Here is a 15,446-nt window from a genome sequence, read left to right on the forward strand (position 1 = left end):
CCTTGAGGGCAAAGTTTTATTACGAGTGTCTCCTGTTATAAATCACTGTCCAAGGAATAACCCGCAGATTAATGGTGACATTATTTTGTATGGTGTTGTAGAGGTTAATCTATGGTTTTTGAAAAATGAGTGACACACAATGGAAGACAGCCACTGGACAATGTGTGAGAGAGGCCCACGTGAGGTTTAGCATTAAGGGTTCTGCAGGAATGAAGGTGATATATGGAAGTGGGCATCAATTATTGGAAGTCAAACTCCTTGAGGCAACAATGAGAGGATTTACAGGCCACGACATCCTTCATGCCCTTGAACATGTTACCTCCAGATATGTAGGTCGATAGGAAGATGAAATACAACCTGACGGGAGGTTTTAATGATTTCAACGCACACAGGCCACATATTTCTTGCCCCATTAAGTCACGTAAATACTTGAAGGAAACACGAGTTGAGACGTGCCCAGCCTCAACGTCACGGTGTGCGCAGTGGTGCCTTGAAAACCCAGAGGTCTTTTTTGTTTACAAGCCTCTAATCACGTTAATGACACTGTGCTCCCGTACAGGCCATTTTTCAATCGATCACACAGACAAAGACCAAAAGAAAGTGACAACACTCAGAATATGTGTCTGTGCACGTCTGACGGAGATGAAAGAGATGTGGGGTTCAACCTTTAAACTGCCATTTATCAGGGAAGATAACAAAGGGAGTCAATGCCATTATCCTCCCCGTCACTCTGCAGTCTGTGCGTGTGAACATAAACATGCAGATATACACACAGAAGCACACTTCAATAATTTATTTAAATGTAAAAAAAACAACAGGATGTGGATGCAGTCAGACAGTTTTACTGAACATACTGTATGTGCAGAAACATTGAAAGCATGGATGTCACAAGGACCAAACCAGTGTTTTACATGTTAAACATGAATTACAACTATTGTAATCATCATATTGTTTAAAGCGTTGAGCATTGTGGTATTTTAGTCTTCTTCTAAGGCAATGACAGAAAAAAAAAAGGTTTTACTGGTGAATTCTGGTGATATTTTTCTTTTTGTCAACAAATCCCAAATCCCATGAAAAGACCAAAAACAACGAATCGATCCTCCTAACAAGTATCCAGTGGATGATGTATCTTATTCCTCTGTGACATCGAGCTTTGCAATTGTCCAAAACTACTAAACAATTTAAGCACACAGTCAAACTGGGTGACATTTTATTAGAGCACGAAACTGATTTAGCTTTGCACTCCTATAACACTGGCAGCTTCACGATGAACAGTTTTAATAAAAAGCGTCAAAATTTATGTGGCAGAAACAGAGAGTTGTTTTTTTATTCCACAAATTCTTCAAAACCTTCCACTTTCATTACCCACAATGCAACTCCACCACCGACAGCTTGGTCAATTCTGGTGCGTCATGCTAGTAGCAGCTAATGTAGCCTCACTTGGAGATGAGAAGTGGGCTAGTGTGGGCACTGTTAATTCTGACTCAGTCTAACATTCACCATTTTACAGCTGTAACGTGCACCAAATGTGTATTAATCCACAGCTGAAAATAGTCCCTTGCATTACAAGCATTTGCTGGAAACTACAGTGCCCAGCTGTTTCAGGAAATTACTGAGCCTTCTCTAAATTAAAGTATAAGATTTACATATTTTGTAGGAAGCAGTGGGCTTGGGGCTCAGTGCTACAGGAAGGGTAGAAAAGTGCTGAGACGGACTAATGCAATGTGTTTTTGGCATTTTCATGGGACTTGTTGACAGCGACAAAAATAAATCTTTTAAGGCCTCGACCACATGTATACAAATATACACACCAAACACTCAACCACACCAGCCCTGCAGGTAGCAACACAGTCTCAATAAAACATCAAATACCAAACAACAACAACTGAGAATTAGTTTATTTTCCTTTGGTGGTAGTAACTTAGAAATACATACAACAATAGCTAATTATTAACACCTCTCTGGCCCACAGCCTTGCAGTGCTTACCAAACGTAAACTAACCACTAGGCCGCCATTGTGCGCTCATTACACAAAGCAACAATGGGCATGTATGAAGCGATAATGTCATTGTTTCCTGAACGCACCGTTTCATTGTGTGCGCGCGGGTCAGAAGGTGTGTCTGAAAAAAATTCTCCATTTAAGTGACCTAAAATGCTGTTTGTGTGTGAACGAGAGGCCACAAAGCAGAGAAAATGTTTGTTTTGCAAAATCGTATTCATGTGGTCAAGGCCGAAGTCTCTGCAAGTGGGGTTTTTTAATCATATTGAAATGCACATACACCAATAACCATGATAATCCCAAACAAAACCTCTAATAAGCCTTTTAATATGGGCATTATGTATGTCTTTATTTGCCAACGCATAAACACCGATTGCCCTTTGAATGATACATCAAACAATGCCATGAACATAAAAACTTCTCTTTGTACAGCAGTATGAAAGAGGACTTTTTAATCTTCTGTAGGTCGTTCTAACTTGTCGGCGTTTAACAGCAGATTATCAGAGATGAGTTAAAGGGTGGAAGACTTTTCTCCCGCTCACGTCTTAACCAACAGATACCCCATAACCAGGAATGACAGTGTAGACAAAAGACTAGACATTAATTTATCTTCCCTATATGACCCTGATGCAAATGAGGAAAATGAAAGCAAGCAATCAATTCCCTAATTGGGTTTGCGCTATTTTAACTTGTTAAGGGGGCCTTTGTCTCGATTAAAGAGAAGGTCAATTTCTCATTGTGACAATTACTGTATTCATTTCACAGTGCAACAAAGAAATCCAGCAACGGTTGAGAAGAGGCTGCAGTGAACCAGATGCCTCCCCATTGTGTGAGTCGACCATTATGACATTTTGTAGATCTCAGTCATCACGCTCCTTACAATGTGCAGACACAACAGTTCAGTTCAAAATTATACATCTACATTTCACGATAGAAAATACAATGGGTCACCTTTTAAATTACTGGGGAAGAAAGGGCAAAACTGTCTTTTCATTTCTCCAGCTGGGGATTGATAATGTTGATCTTCTCTCTTCGCTTTAAAGATTAGTATGGTGTGGAGATATCAAGATGTAAATAAAACAAGACTTAAAGCCTCTGAAAACTTTGTTTCATCTGGAGTATTTTTCTATAATGTTAAATATTCTTTATTAAATAAAGTTTCGATTTCAAAAACCCAGCGAATCATCTTCTTCAGGACGTTGTTAATGTGTTGTCATCACATTTCAATAACAGCATCAGTAGGTAACAACTGTACAACGCGGGTCAGCTTATTGTTGTTAATATTGTTAAATCTTGACTGTTGCACAGAAATACTCTGCCCACTTTAAACCAGAGAAGCGAGAAGAGCACAGAAAAAACATCTAGGCAGAAATTTCTCCTCTTAAATATGCAAAAATGTTCCAAGTTTGGCAGAAAATTGTGTGTTCATGTAGGACCACATCACTCATAGCGAGAAGCTGATTGAGAAAATCGGTGTTCGGGGCCTTTAAACTGCAAAGACAATGTTCCTGCGAGAATTTGTTGGAAATACAGAAAAAAAAAAAGATGGTGCGTCGCTCCAAAACACACACACTGCTGTGTTTGAAGTGTCATTCCTTTAAATAAAGGCAAGCAAACAGCAGCGGCCCTGCTGGGAAGGTTATGAAGTTCGAGCAGAGGCCTGTAAGCTGAGCAGCTGCAGAGCTGCTGTGGAGCATTTATTTTGGCTTCCTGAGAAACAAATCAGACTGTTGATATACAGCGTGAGTCAGCTACCCCCTCATGCCACATCAATAGTTGATTTAGCAGCGGAGGGAAACCACAGAATTAGAATAAAAATTAGATTATGTATCCCTGCGCTAAAAGAAATGCATTCAATTACTCCAACTCAAAACTCCTCTTGAGGGGGAGTGGGGAGGATTTTTGCTGCATAGCCATATATCAAAAAGCAAAGCGTGGGAGAGCAACATGTCATGTCTGCTGGTTAATTTCTGTTACCGTGTTTTCTTGTTCCCTTTTCCTCCTGTTGGGAGGGAGAGGTGGAGTGCGAAGTCTGTTAAAAGCTCTACAAACCAAGCAGCCTTTTAACAAGATGCACTTAATCTTCCTGCTGTTTGCTTTAGTTAAGCGAGGGATTGGCTTCATCCGGGCCAGAGTGGCGGGATGTTGATTTCAGCCGGTTTGTGAACCCTAACCTCTTATCAGTCTTTATCTGCATTTGAACAGGTTTTTAGCAGGGCACAGCCAAGCAGACCAATAAGATTAAATATAGACCCATTTTGCGAGTTGGTAATGTATCAACTGTATGGCTCAGTGCTGCCTATGGGTTCAGCCAGAGTTCATGTTATTACTATTACAGGCCTTTCATGCTCTCAAATCTCACGCAGATCAAAAGGGCTTTGTGAGGTATGCCACAATCAGCCAATTAATGCCAACAAGTACAGCTTCTCTTTCTGTTAGGTCAAGACTAAGCACTTTCCACAGCTAAATGCCTCAACTTTTTTCCAGCGCTCATTTTTAGGCAATTATTGAGCTCTTTGGGAAGGTTTTGTAATTCACACCTCACACATTGCATAACAGGAGTCACAAAAGTGACCTTGAACTGCTCAAGTCAAATAACAAACCTGCTGGGCTTTCGCGGAGAGGGATCTACACAAATCCCACCCACATTAACGGTGAGGGGACACAGTCAGGGGGATTGAAGGGAGGTATTTTAGGCTTAGAAGAACCTCGCTTCAGATAAAATCTCTGGGACAATGGTTACTCGTCAGGTGTTTAACTGGCACTCTGCTCTAACTCAGGCTCAGGCTAAGACGACTGCAGAGGGCTTCTCACTCAAGGACACTGCAACAGGATACACAGCTGCTACTGGGATTAATCTAGGGATGCTTTCGTGGTGGGACAGCGAAGAACCACTGGGCCTCTCATCCTAAAGTCACAGCTCCCCTGACTGCCTGCATGGTGATATCCCAAATTACACTGAGTTACATGCTGAGGCTTGAATAATCCCGCTCACAAATTGTGCTTTAGCCTTATGCAGCTTATCATGAAGGTGACTGCATAGTGTGTATACTAGTGACTCATGTGTATCTATGCTGCTCCACCTACACCAAGTCTTTGGTCTTGTCCTGTATGTATATTAATGTGTATGGCACAACATAAACACTCTCACAGTTGAGGCTTTAATTCCCTCTGGGCTGATCCATGATAAACTGCAGCCACAGTGCTACTAAAAGGCACTTATTGTATTGTTTGTGTCCAAACATCACTACACTTCAACAGATTCTCCAACAGACATGCCATTACAAAATGTGTACATAATGTTCATGACTACTGAACTGAACCATTAGTTCCCCTGCACATTTAAAAAGACACAATCAAACATAGCACAATAAATGTGCCGTTAGCATAACTACTCTTAAATCACAGCCTTTAAAAAGAAAGCAGAACAGTTTGTAGCCCCAAAGTTAAGGGATAGATGTAATGGTGCCACCTACTGGTGACTGAAAATCAACAGAAAAATCTGTTTTAAAACAATTTAAAACAGTGCAACAAAAGTGAAAATCAAGTGTTTTAACACAATCTTTAAACAGATTAGATAAACACAAGTAATCCCTGACAAATCATATTGCAAATGAATGGCCAAAGCTTGATGCACATTAATTATTACTATAATACAGCAGTAACATAGTTAGATTTGTCCTTTGCATTTGCACAACAACAGTGGGCCATCATGGTTTTTCCAAAAAAAATGCAAAAGAGTGGCAAACCCAAACACAATTATTCTTTTTTTGCTGCCAAACACGAGAACCATAATCAAAAATTGTGACTAAAAGCAGCCGGTTTTGGCACCACCACTGTGTCAAATGTCAAAGGAAATGATGCATGCTCGCCATTTCTGATTTCCTACATGTGATGATTTCCCAGTCTACTGGTGAATTTGTCCCTGTCGATGTTCTTGTGCTCTGGGACATGTTTGTAGGTGCAGTCCGACCTCGTGCAGCCCGTGGTCCTCCAGAAAAAGCACTCCTTCTTGTATGGGCTACAACAAAAGGAAAAACAACAAGTAAAATCTAAACTCGTAAGTGAAACAGTGCTTTTATCAATACGAGGGAGAAGGAGAGCATGTTCTTACCCGGGTTGTGAATAGGGGTCAGTGGCAGCTGATTTGGACATACCGAGTCCAGAGTAGATTTTACTGGGATATCGCACTGACAGTGGAGACCCCTCCACCACCATTCCCTGAGGAGGAAAGAGGAGACATGCAACATCTGACAAACATGTCAACACAAACAGCAGTTAAAATAACTCATTTTGCTCACCGAGTACAATAACTGACATTCTGTGAAGTAAAACTCTGGCCAGATCTGGACAATCAGACTAACAGCTTCTGAACATCTGCTTGTCGATTGTTTAAGGTTGTTTTTCTCTTATAACAGATTAAACATTTGGTTTCGAAAATGAGAAAAAAAAAATATCCATCAGTTTCCCAGAACACAAGGTGACGTCTTTAAATATGTTCCAACTAAAAGTTTAAAATATTCAATTTAGTATAGGACTGAAAAAAACACAATGAAGCTGCAGCCAGTGTATTTTTTGCTTAAAAATGTAATCAATTCTCATAATAGTTGCAGGTTAATTCACCTAATCAATTGTTTCAGCTTTAGTTTAATGCAGCATGGCTTGACAGTTATTAATATTGCACCATTTTATGCAGCAGTGCACAAAAGCGCTGAAAAATAAATGCTTTAAGTGACGGTTAACAGAGCTGTACTGGAGAGCCACACAGCTCGGAAAAGAAAAGAGAAGAAGCTTCACGGAGGAACAACTGATAAGATTCATGTCAGATTTGATTTGTGTGATGGGAAAAACAATCCTGCAGTTTTAGGGAAGCAGACAGACTTTAAAGCATGAATAACTTTACAGAGTGAAAAGAGCTGCAGTCAGTCACTGCTTCAATAACACATGATCAAAATCAGTTTTCCCCCAGTCTCTAACTTCCTGCTCTACTTAAAACCTGCCAAGTTGTGAAGACAAACAACTGAACATATTTTCTGACTTCCTTTTTAACTTTGTTTTTATACGCAATATAAATCCTTGGTGTTTTTGCCGCATTCCACAACTTTCCCAGTCTTTTGTTGCTCCTGTCTCAACTTGTTTGAAACATGTTGGCTGGCATCAAATTCAGAATAAGTAGACATTTATAAAAGACAATGAAGCTAATGACATAAAATGTTAAATACATTGTTTTTGTACTGTTTTCAGTTGAGTCGATGTGAAACAGGATTTGCAAATTATCACATTTTGTTTTATTTATGTTTTACAGCGTCACGTTTTTGGATTTTGGTCAATGTTAGATGTAATAACTACTTCCTGCTGACTGTGGATTGACAACATGCCTTTTCAACTCTGTCATCACACTCTCAGATTAATGTTGACAAGAAATATCACAGTACTTAACATGTCACAAACTTAAAGATAAAGATGTACGTGGCTCAAGATCGACACATCGACAAATGCCTAAACAGATAATATGTAAATATCCTCTGAAGTAAACAGATACATACATTAATACACTGGATGGCTCTTTCACAGTCTTCCTTCCTGGTGTAGTTCACAAAGGCACACTGGTGTTCCAGCAGCATCTTGATGCCGTTGACCGTCCCGGCTCTGAGAGAGAGAGGGAGAAAAGGCGGACAGCATAAACATGAGCAGAAATCTTAAAAATCCCTGCAGGGCAATTTGCTTTGCAGCCCGGAGTCAATAAGGTCAAATCAACTAATGAATTCAGCAGCAATAAATACATAACAAGCTCAGAGTCCATACTCGTGAACCTTCTGGTGGTCAAATTCCATAAACAAACATAGCATCAATATGTCAGTGTGTGCATATTGTTTTTTTTTTAATATTTAATCCAAATCAAACACCAGAAACTCGAGCTGCATTTGTTAAATATCTTAAAATGTGACTCTTTGCCTTTGTTTTCACCACTTTATTATATTCTACATACTTAAATCTGCCCTTTTAATTCTTTGTATTCTTCTTGCTGAAGCGTTCCTACCTTCCTACGTACCTACTCTGAAACTAAACTCGAACAATATCTGATTCTGACAGAGACGTGGAGGAGATCGGGCTGAGGTACTTCACCTGCTGAAGAGCTCGTGAAGTGTTGCGTAGGTGATGGAAGGGGCCAAGGATCCAACCCAAATGGGGAAGCGCTTCCTTTATCGAAAACAGAAGAGATAAAACAACTATTTAAAATGTTGCACTTGGGGTCAATTCACTTTAATCTGTGAACTCTGTTCTTGCACAGACAGCCACCTTTACTCAATAGTGTGGAGGATAGTCACCTTGAATTCAGTTTGTAAATGCACAGTAATGATGTAGTATTGCATCATGCACCACTCTGTTCAAGACTGATTATTACTTTAAAAGATACAAATATACAGTAGTAAATTGATGAACTAATGAATGTGTGCATATTTCCACATTTCCTCAATGTGAGACACAAAATAACTGAGCTCTGCAGACGGATGCATGCAGGAAAAACTCAACAGAATATAATCACAGCAATTTAAAATACTTTTAAAATAGATTAGATAGTATTTGGGTCTCCAGTCATTCGTTAGCTTGGTTTTTGAACTACCTCTCTAATAGTGGCTAAAATCTCCATCTGTCTTTGTCATGTGTCTTTAGGCACTCAACACTTGGTCCCACTCTCTTCCCCATATTAATTAATGATATACCTTATCTTGTTAATAATTCCCATACTCATTTATATGCTGATGATACAATCTTCTCAGACACTGGTCCATCTCCCAATGCAGTGATGAAATCACTTAAGGATAGTTTTCTTGAATTACAGCAGACTTTTATTAACCTCAGTCTTTCATTAAATGCTGCTAAGACTAAAGTTATTTGGTTCGGTTGGAGGGGCACCGTGTTCCCTTCCACCTTGAGCACCATTCAATGCACTGGTTTATGCTTAAAAAAAACTCTTCTTGGATAATCACCCCCTTATTTAAGTCAGTTATTGCAGCCAGCATTGGTGGCCTAAATACTGTAAGTGGTGCTCTTACATTAAAGTTAAGGCCCCTAAATCCAACACAGCCTTTGGTCTGTTGTCATTCCAGTCTGCTAAAAATCTATTACTACAAAGCTCAACTCACGGTTTCACAGAATTTCTTGAGTGAGGGGTCGGTGACTGAGATTTCGATCTGCTCTGGCCCAAAGCATTGGACTCTCTGATCTGCTGCGTTCTGGGGCGGCTTGTTTGTAGGACAGTCCATTCTCCCTCGTCATCGTCGTCGTCGTCATCTTCCTCCACCACTGGTTGCTCTGTATTGTCTCTACTGACAGCAGCATCTGAAGAGAGCCAACAAACAGAGAGCTCAAACACCAGGACATCTCTGAAGTGAAAGGTCATCTTTCCAACTTTGAGGAACATTTTGAGACATTTACATTCAGGACCTGGATTACTGTCACCGCCAAACAGAGCTTCAACAGCTTCCTCTAAAGTGGCGTGTGTTTTCAAGGCCTCAGAGCTCTGCGTCCAGTTGAATCCCATTTCCTAAAAAGGAAGTCCAAAAACAACCTCCTAAACTGACATGATACCAGCATGCAGATAATTAAAGTCACAAATGACATGTACACTTTATTAGCATTTAAGACTAAAACTAGCAGGAGGAAACTCAAAGGAAAACCGTGAGTCCAATCCAAAACATGAACTGAAACCGCTGAATGAAATATAACCTGGTCAGAGGAAACAACTATTTCCCATTATTCCCTGTCACTGTGACAGTCCGTCTATTTCTAACAATCGGGCTTTTTTTGCCTTGTGGATTGCTGTGCATAAGCTTCTCCTACCATAAGGTGCAACGTCTGCGCTCGTTTCAGCTCTTGTGTGGCTTCAATGCTCGAACTTTCCAGCTGCAACACCTCCTTGTAGATCAGCGAGGCGTCGTAGTATCTCTGGAAAGGAAGTGAAGGAGGAATCAAGGGCAATTAGTAAGGATTTAAAACACATTAATAAAGTAATGAAGAGATGCAATTCATGAAAAGAAAGCACACACACAAAAAAGGTGCACAGTGTAAGCAGGGTTAACTGGATACAGGAGCTGTGATTTACCTTGAGCCCACAGAGAGCTTTTCCTTTTCTAAATAAACCTTTTATCCAGTTTGGCTCCATGCAGAGTGCAAGGTCAGCATCCCTGAGAGCGTTTTCATACTGCTGCATTCTTTCGTAACAGAGGGACCGATTTCCAAATAACCTGAAAAACAGTAGTAAACATAATTCAAGGTCATTAACAGTGGCTTATGAGCGCTTTAATGAAGGCTGAAGTAAATTTAAGTCCATGTTCTTACTTAAATTCCTTTGGGTTGTATTTAATGGCGTCAGTAAAGTATTTCACAGCCATCTCATACTGTCCAGAGGCAGCCAAACGATTTCCAATACCTGGAAGGAAGACCAAGGACAGTTGTGCCCGCTTCAGTACCTTCACATCATCATTTTATCAAAGTCTCAATGACAAAAAAATCGAGTGGAAGTATAACTTACCAGCAAGCTCTCTGCTTCTTCTTGCAAACTCTTCTACCATGGGATCCACTGTTGTCTGTTGAAATTACAAGTAACACACAAGTCTGTGAAACATGGCGAGCCCTGCAGGAAACACTTAATTTTCCTCCAACCTAAATTTTAAGATTTAGTTGTTGTTTGGTGTGACTCAGGTGTGGTAAAATATCTGCAATCAAGCAGGTTTCTGAATTTCAACCAAGTATGGTTCCCACCTCTTTAATGGGTTCATGTTTCTCTTCCTTCTTTTGAATTTCAGGTTTCTCCTCGACTTTCAGGTCTTCCTCCTTGGACTCCCGACCTTCCAGTAATTTTGATTTTTTCTTTTTCTTTTCTCCCGAAGGCCTCTGGTTACACGTCTCCTCAGGCGCCGAGTTAGCCGTTGAAACATAATTTGAATTATTTACCTCTGAATTCTGATGAGGATAATGAAAAACAAGATAGTGGTGTTTTGTCCGGTTACAGTGACCGTACACAGCAAACATTATAACAGACACAGCTGGACCAAAGTTTAAAATCTAGGGCCGGTTTCACAAAGGCAGATCTGGACTGTGGCTTAGATCAAACCAATAGTCAGACTTCAACAGATGTTTAAATTCATCCGTTGTACACAGGAACAACGAACAATACAAAAAACTCCCAGTGTCATAAAGTGAGTCAGTGAGGGCAGAGCTGACATGCTGTGGCAGATCTCAGCACTTCTGCTAACTCGCAAGTCGAAAAGTTGAATTTTTTATTTGGTCATCATCCATATTACCTGTAATCACATTACCTGTGAGACATTTTGTCTGCAATAGTCTAAAAGTAGTAAAATAGTAGCTCACAAGAAAATTCAAACAAAACACACAGTGAGTGACACACAAATGTGAAAATCTCCACAAACCTTTTGCTCCTCATCTTCTTTCTTATCCATCTTCAAAAGATTTTCTTCTTTATTATTATCACTGCTCTCCTCACATCCAACCGCCTCAGTTGCTTTTTTTGATTTACCAGATTCAGGAGATTCACTTGCTTCTGCATTACTTTCAATAACGGGAGTTTTGTCCTGATTTTCTGAGGAGTCTAAATTCCCTTGTTCTTCCTCCTAAAATAACATCAAAATTAGATTAAGTAATTAGCGTGGCTTCAAAAAGCCCTTGCTCTTTGGATTTTATTTCCAGATTACAACACTTGTGTGTATTCATTGCAATTCACAGCAATATGAGCAAAACAAGACTTACAGGTAAAAGGTCTTTCACTGCATTCTCCTTTTCCAATCGTTTCTTCTCTTTTTTGCGCTGTGACAGAAAAAAAAAAAAAAGAAATGTTTTGTGAGTCAATGTGAAAGAAAAAAGCACCGTTGCAAACTTTGGTTGGAATGCATATTTTTGGGAATTTCCAGTGATCAGCACCTCACAACAATCCTTGGTGTGTGTTACTTCTCTACCAAAGAAAGACGTAACACCAACATTCAAAATGTTGCTAAATCCAAATAATTATGCCAATACTGACCAATTTCTTACGCTTGTTCCTCTCTGTTTTCTCCTTACGCCGTTCCTCATCAATCAATTCCTTTGTATGTTTTTCTGCTTCCTGAAAGAAAAAAAAAACAAGTTGAGCCAATGTTCAAGAAATTAAAGAAATTAAAAACACACCGTCTGAGAATAAAACATTAGTTAATCTTCTAAAAGTAACATTTCTGTTTAGAGGAAAAATATGCTGTTGTTAAAAGTCCCTAAATCTTAAATATATTCTCTATACAGTACATGAGTCAGTCAGACATTTACATCATGTGACAAACCAGGCATAAATAATGAAGCGAACATAAGGTTTCACTTTCAGAAAAGTGAAACAGAATTAATACCTCATCGGTGAGTTGTCTTATTCGTGGGTGTGGTTCTAATGGCCTGTGAGAAACATTGTGTGGATAGAAGTCATCATCGTCGTCGTCGTCATCATCATCAGAATATAGGATATCATTATCCAGGTTTCCATCAGCAGTCCATAAAAAATCTAAACGTAGGAGATACAGACAAACACAAAAAGCAGCTATTCGTTTACTCTAGTGCTAGTACACAGGATAAATAACCGTTTCATCACCATCTCCCTGAGAGATTTTCAAAAAGTTAGACCTTAATGGTGCTGAAACATCTCTCCAACATTAGGGAGGAACAGGTAAATATACAATACAGCTAGTTGTATGTGCAGTAGCAGAACGTGGCCATTAAGCTTGAGCTTTATAGCTTTTTAAAGCAATAGCTTTGGAATCTCTGACTGGGTTTTAGCCGTTGTCGAGACTGTCGCGAAATAAAAGACTGCAAGACAGACGCTGAGCTGGCCATCTTGCTGTTAGCTGGATTACTATATTATGTTTATGTGCTAAGTTATGTCTTGTTTTGGAGTATGTGCTTGATGTTTGGCTGTGTTAGCAAAGTTGTATACTTGCATGTTTTTGCTAAGTAATTTAATTGTAACAAATCCATGTGTACAGCTGCCCATATTTTACAACAGTGATGTATATGTGCATTGCACTAAAAAACTGTAGGGGCCTAATCATTAAACATCATAAGCATCTTCTGTTACCTAAACTGTTGCATTCTCATAGACCTGTAATATGCTATTTGGTGGAAGTGTTGCACTGCAATAGAGATCACAAAACTAAGCTGATTTTGGCCTTTGTAGAAGTCCAGCAGACTTCTACAAAGACACATCAGAAGACTTGTGTACTTGCTGGGTAACCTGCTGGGGTTGAGGGGCACGAAGCAGCTACGGGTCCACTAGGAACATGCTATCTCCATATTGCTGCAGCTTTAACAACAAATGCATTCACAGACATGGGGTTTCACTGGATGATTCAGAAACTTAGTAAGAGGGCAGTAAATTTGTGTTGTGTTTGTTGCGCAGCCTGTCCAACACCTGACATCTCTAAGAAATAAAATAAACAAATGTTATGTACTTGTGCTATGTAAATGAGTCAGAGCAAACCAGTCTGTTTTGGTTCACTGGTTTTAAATCCAATAATACTGGGCATTTTATCTCCACTTCTCTTCTCCACCATCATTTTGAAATACCATGCAACAGCCACTTCAGAAAACAACTTACCAAAAAAGCCAGCGGTTAAGACATCCAGGAAGGAGTTCACAGGGTGACGTCCATTTACGTAATCCATCATAGATTCCTGAGAAGGAGGACAGATCAGCTGATTGTGTGTGATGATATTTTTTTTGGCTGCTACCTGCAGCAGTTACCATAAGGGCTGACAGTTAATATAGCTGTCGTAACGTTGAGCCTAGATGTGCCCAAAGTTTTGTCTTTTTTGTAAGATGTAACATACCATAAACATAGTGATCTCCTTCTTAAAGGTTGTATAAAAAGGACATTTTGAACTTTAATCAGACTGTTGAGAAAATAGGCTGCCATAGCTACCTACCTGACAACTATGTCAAGTCATATACAACCTTGATTTCTAAAAAGTTTGGACACTGTATAAACTTACATAAAACAGAATGTGATCAACTGCAAATCTTTTCTGACATATGCTCCACTAAAAACAGCACAAAGACAATATATTTGATGTTTGACAACTTCATCAACTTCATTGATTTTTGTAAATATCTGCTTATTCTGAATCTGATGCAGCAACACGTTTCAAACAAGTTGAAACAGGAGCAACTAAAGACTGGGAAAGATGTGGAACGCTCCAAAAACACCTGTTTAGAACATTCCACAGGTAAACAGGTTGATTGGTAACAGGTGATAGTATCATGATTGGGTATGAAAGGGGCGTCCTGGAAAGGCTCAGTCACTCACAAGCGAGGTTCACCACTTTGTGAACAGGTGATTGTATAAAGGAGATCACTACATGGACTCAGGAACACTTCAGAAAACTGTTGTCGGTAAACGCAGTTCGTTTGATTGCATTATGTTTTTATTTACGTTTTACTGAGTCGGGGCTGGAGCTCGAGGTAACGATAGAACAGGTGGCTCGTCACGAGCAGGGCACTTAAAACCAGACAGACCTGTTAGTCACAGCAGTAATAACAAGATAAATTATCCAGTGAATCATACTCACATGTGTGTGCACAATTCTCGAGTTTTCTCGAATTCTATCAACAGGAGCGCCACCTGAGAGGGGGAAATGGGTAACGTTAAAATACATCAGACATTTAATTATTAAAGATGTGACTTAAACGTTACAAGGCCTTAGTCAAAATCAGTGGCTAAGGTGGTACAATTACATTAATGACGTTACTGTGTCGGCGCTCACAATACGCCACAACGTTAGCTAGGTAGCTGGCTAGTAAGCTAAGTATCGCCAGCTACACATTTCACGAAATAGGTCAAGTTTTCAGTAAATGAAACTCAGGGACTAAGCTAACGTTATCAACTTACAAAATGAAAATCACGACAACATACCTTTGAAAATGTCCTTCTTTCTTGGCATGATGTTAACTTATTTCTTTGAACTGGTGTCCCGCAGATATGTTAAACGTTATGTTTGTCTTGTAGGCAAATTTCACAACAGTCCAGCTATGAGTGTGTTTCCGCGTTGATTTGGATCTTTATCGCCCTGACTTTGGCCTCTCAGGCTGTCACCCGCCTCCAAGGAGTTCCACCAATCACATGGGATGACTGATTTTTGTTACGGTATAGGGCTCTGATTTGTTGTCGCGCATGGCAATCCTGGTGAAGTAGGCGGGCTTTGAATGCAGCACGCTACCTGAAGCAGTGAATGAGGGCAAAAAGTCCCCGTCAACTTTATGTTTGCGCTATCACGGTTTATACCTTTTAGCCACGTTTAGTAATATTACGTTTGAAATAGGTGAAAACTGACATAAGTAATGTAAATTGCCACATGTTTATTACATCAAATACTTAAATCATGTGACAGCATAACACCAGTATACAGGCATACAA

At 39.7% G+C, this 15,446-nt stretch overlaps 1 protein-coding gene across 2 annotated transcripts; it reads right to left on the reverse strand.

Moving 5' to 3' along the window:
- Positions 1 to 784: 784 nt before the first annotated feature.
- Positions 785 to 15,072, reverse strand: si:dkey-33c12.4 (uncharacterized protein LOC560112 homolog). Of its 2 annotated transcripts, none has more exons than XM_041954383.1 (18): positions 14,946 to 15,072; positions 14,602 to 14,654; positions 13,632 to 13,707; positions 12,394 to 12,542; positions 12,042 to 12,122; positions 11,771 to 11,827; positions 11,434 to 11,634; positions 10,766 to 10,966; positions 10,536 to 10,590; positions 10,343 to 10,433; positions 10,107 to 10,248; positions 9,845 to 9,949; positions 9,449 to 9,548; positions 9,148 to 9,343; positions 8,126 to 8,200; positions 7,546 to 7,648; positions 6,114 to 6,220; positions 785 to 6,020 (listed from the first exon to the last, which is right to left on the reverse strand). In XM_041954383.1, exons 1-18 carry the CDS (start codon positions 14,971 to 14,973, stop codon positions 5,885 to 5,887), a joined length of 1,956 nt encoding a protein of 651 aa, XP_041810317.1. In that variant the 5' UTR covers positions 14,974 to 15,072; the 3' UTR covers positions 785 to 5,884. The 2 variants fall into 2 exon arrangements, with proteins under 2 accessions (XP_041810317.1, XP_041810316.1); XM_041954382.1 differs by having other exon boundaries at positions 9,440 to 9,548.
- Between the last annotated feature and the right edge of the window lie 374 nt (positions 15,073 to 15,446).

The sequence above is a fragment of the Chelmon rostratus genome, chromosome 15 (assembly GCF_017976325.1).
Source record: "Chelmon rostratus isolate fCheRos1 chromosome 15, fCheRos1.pri, whole genome shotgun sequence".
Lineage (NCBI taxonomy): Eukaryota > Metazoa > Chordata > Actinopteri > Chaetodontiformes > Chaetodontidae > Chelmon > Chelmon rostratus.

Bases quoted from the DNA above. Each gene is read 5' to 3' on its own strand.
- si:dkey-33c12.4 (XM_041954382.1), bottom strand. From the start codon at position 14,973: ATGCCAAGAAAGAAGGACATTTTCAAAG. The intron at 14,655-14,945 runs GTATGTTGTCGT...TCCCCCTCTCAG, and splicing joins AAAGAAGGACATTTTCAAAG to GTGGCGCTCCTGTTGATAGA. The intron at 6,221-7,545 runs GTATGTATCTGT...TTTCCTCCTCAG, and splicing joins GAGCCATCCAGTGTATTAAT to GGAATGGTGGTGGAGGGGTC.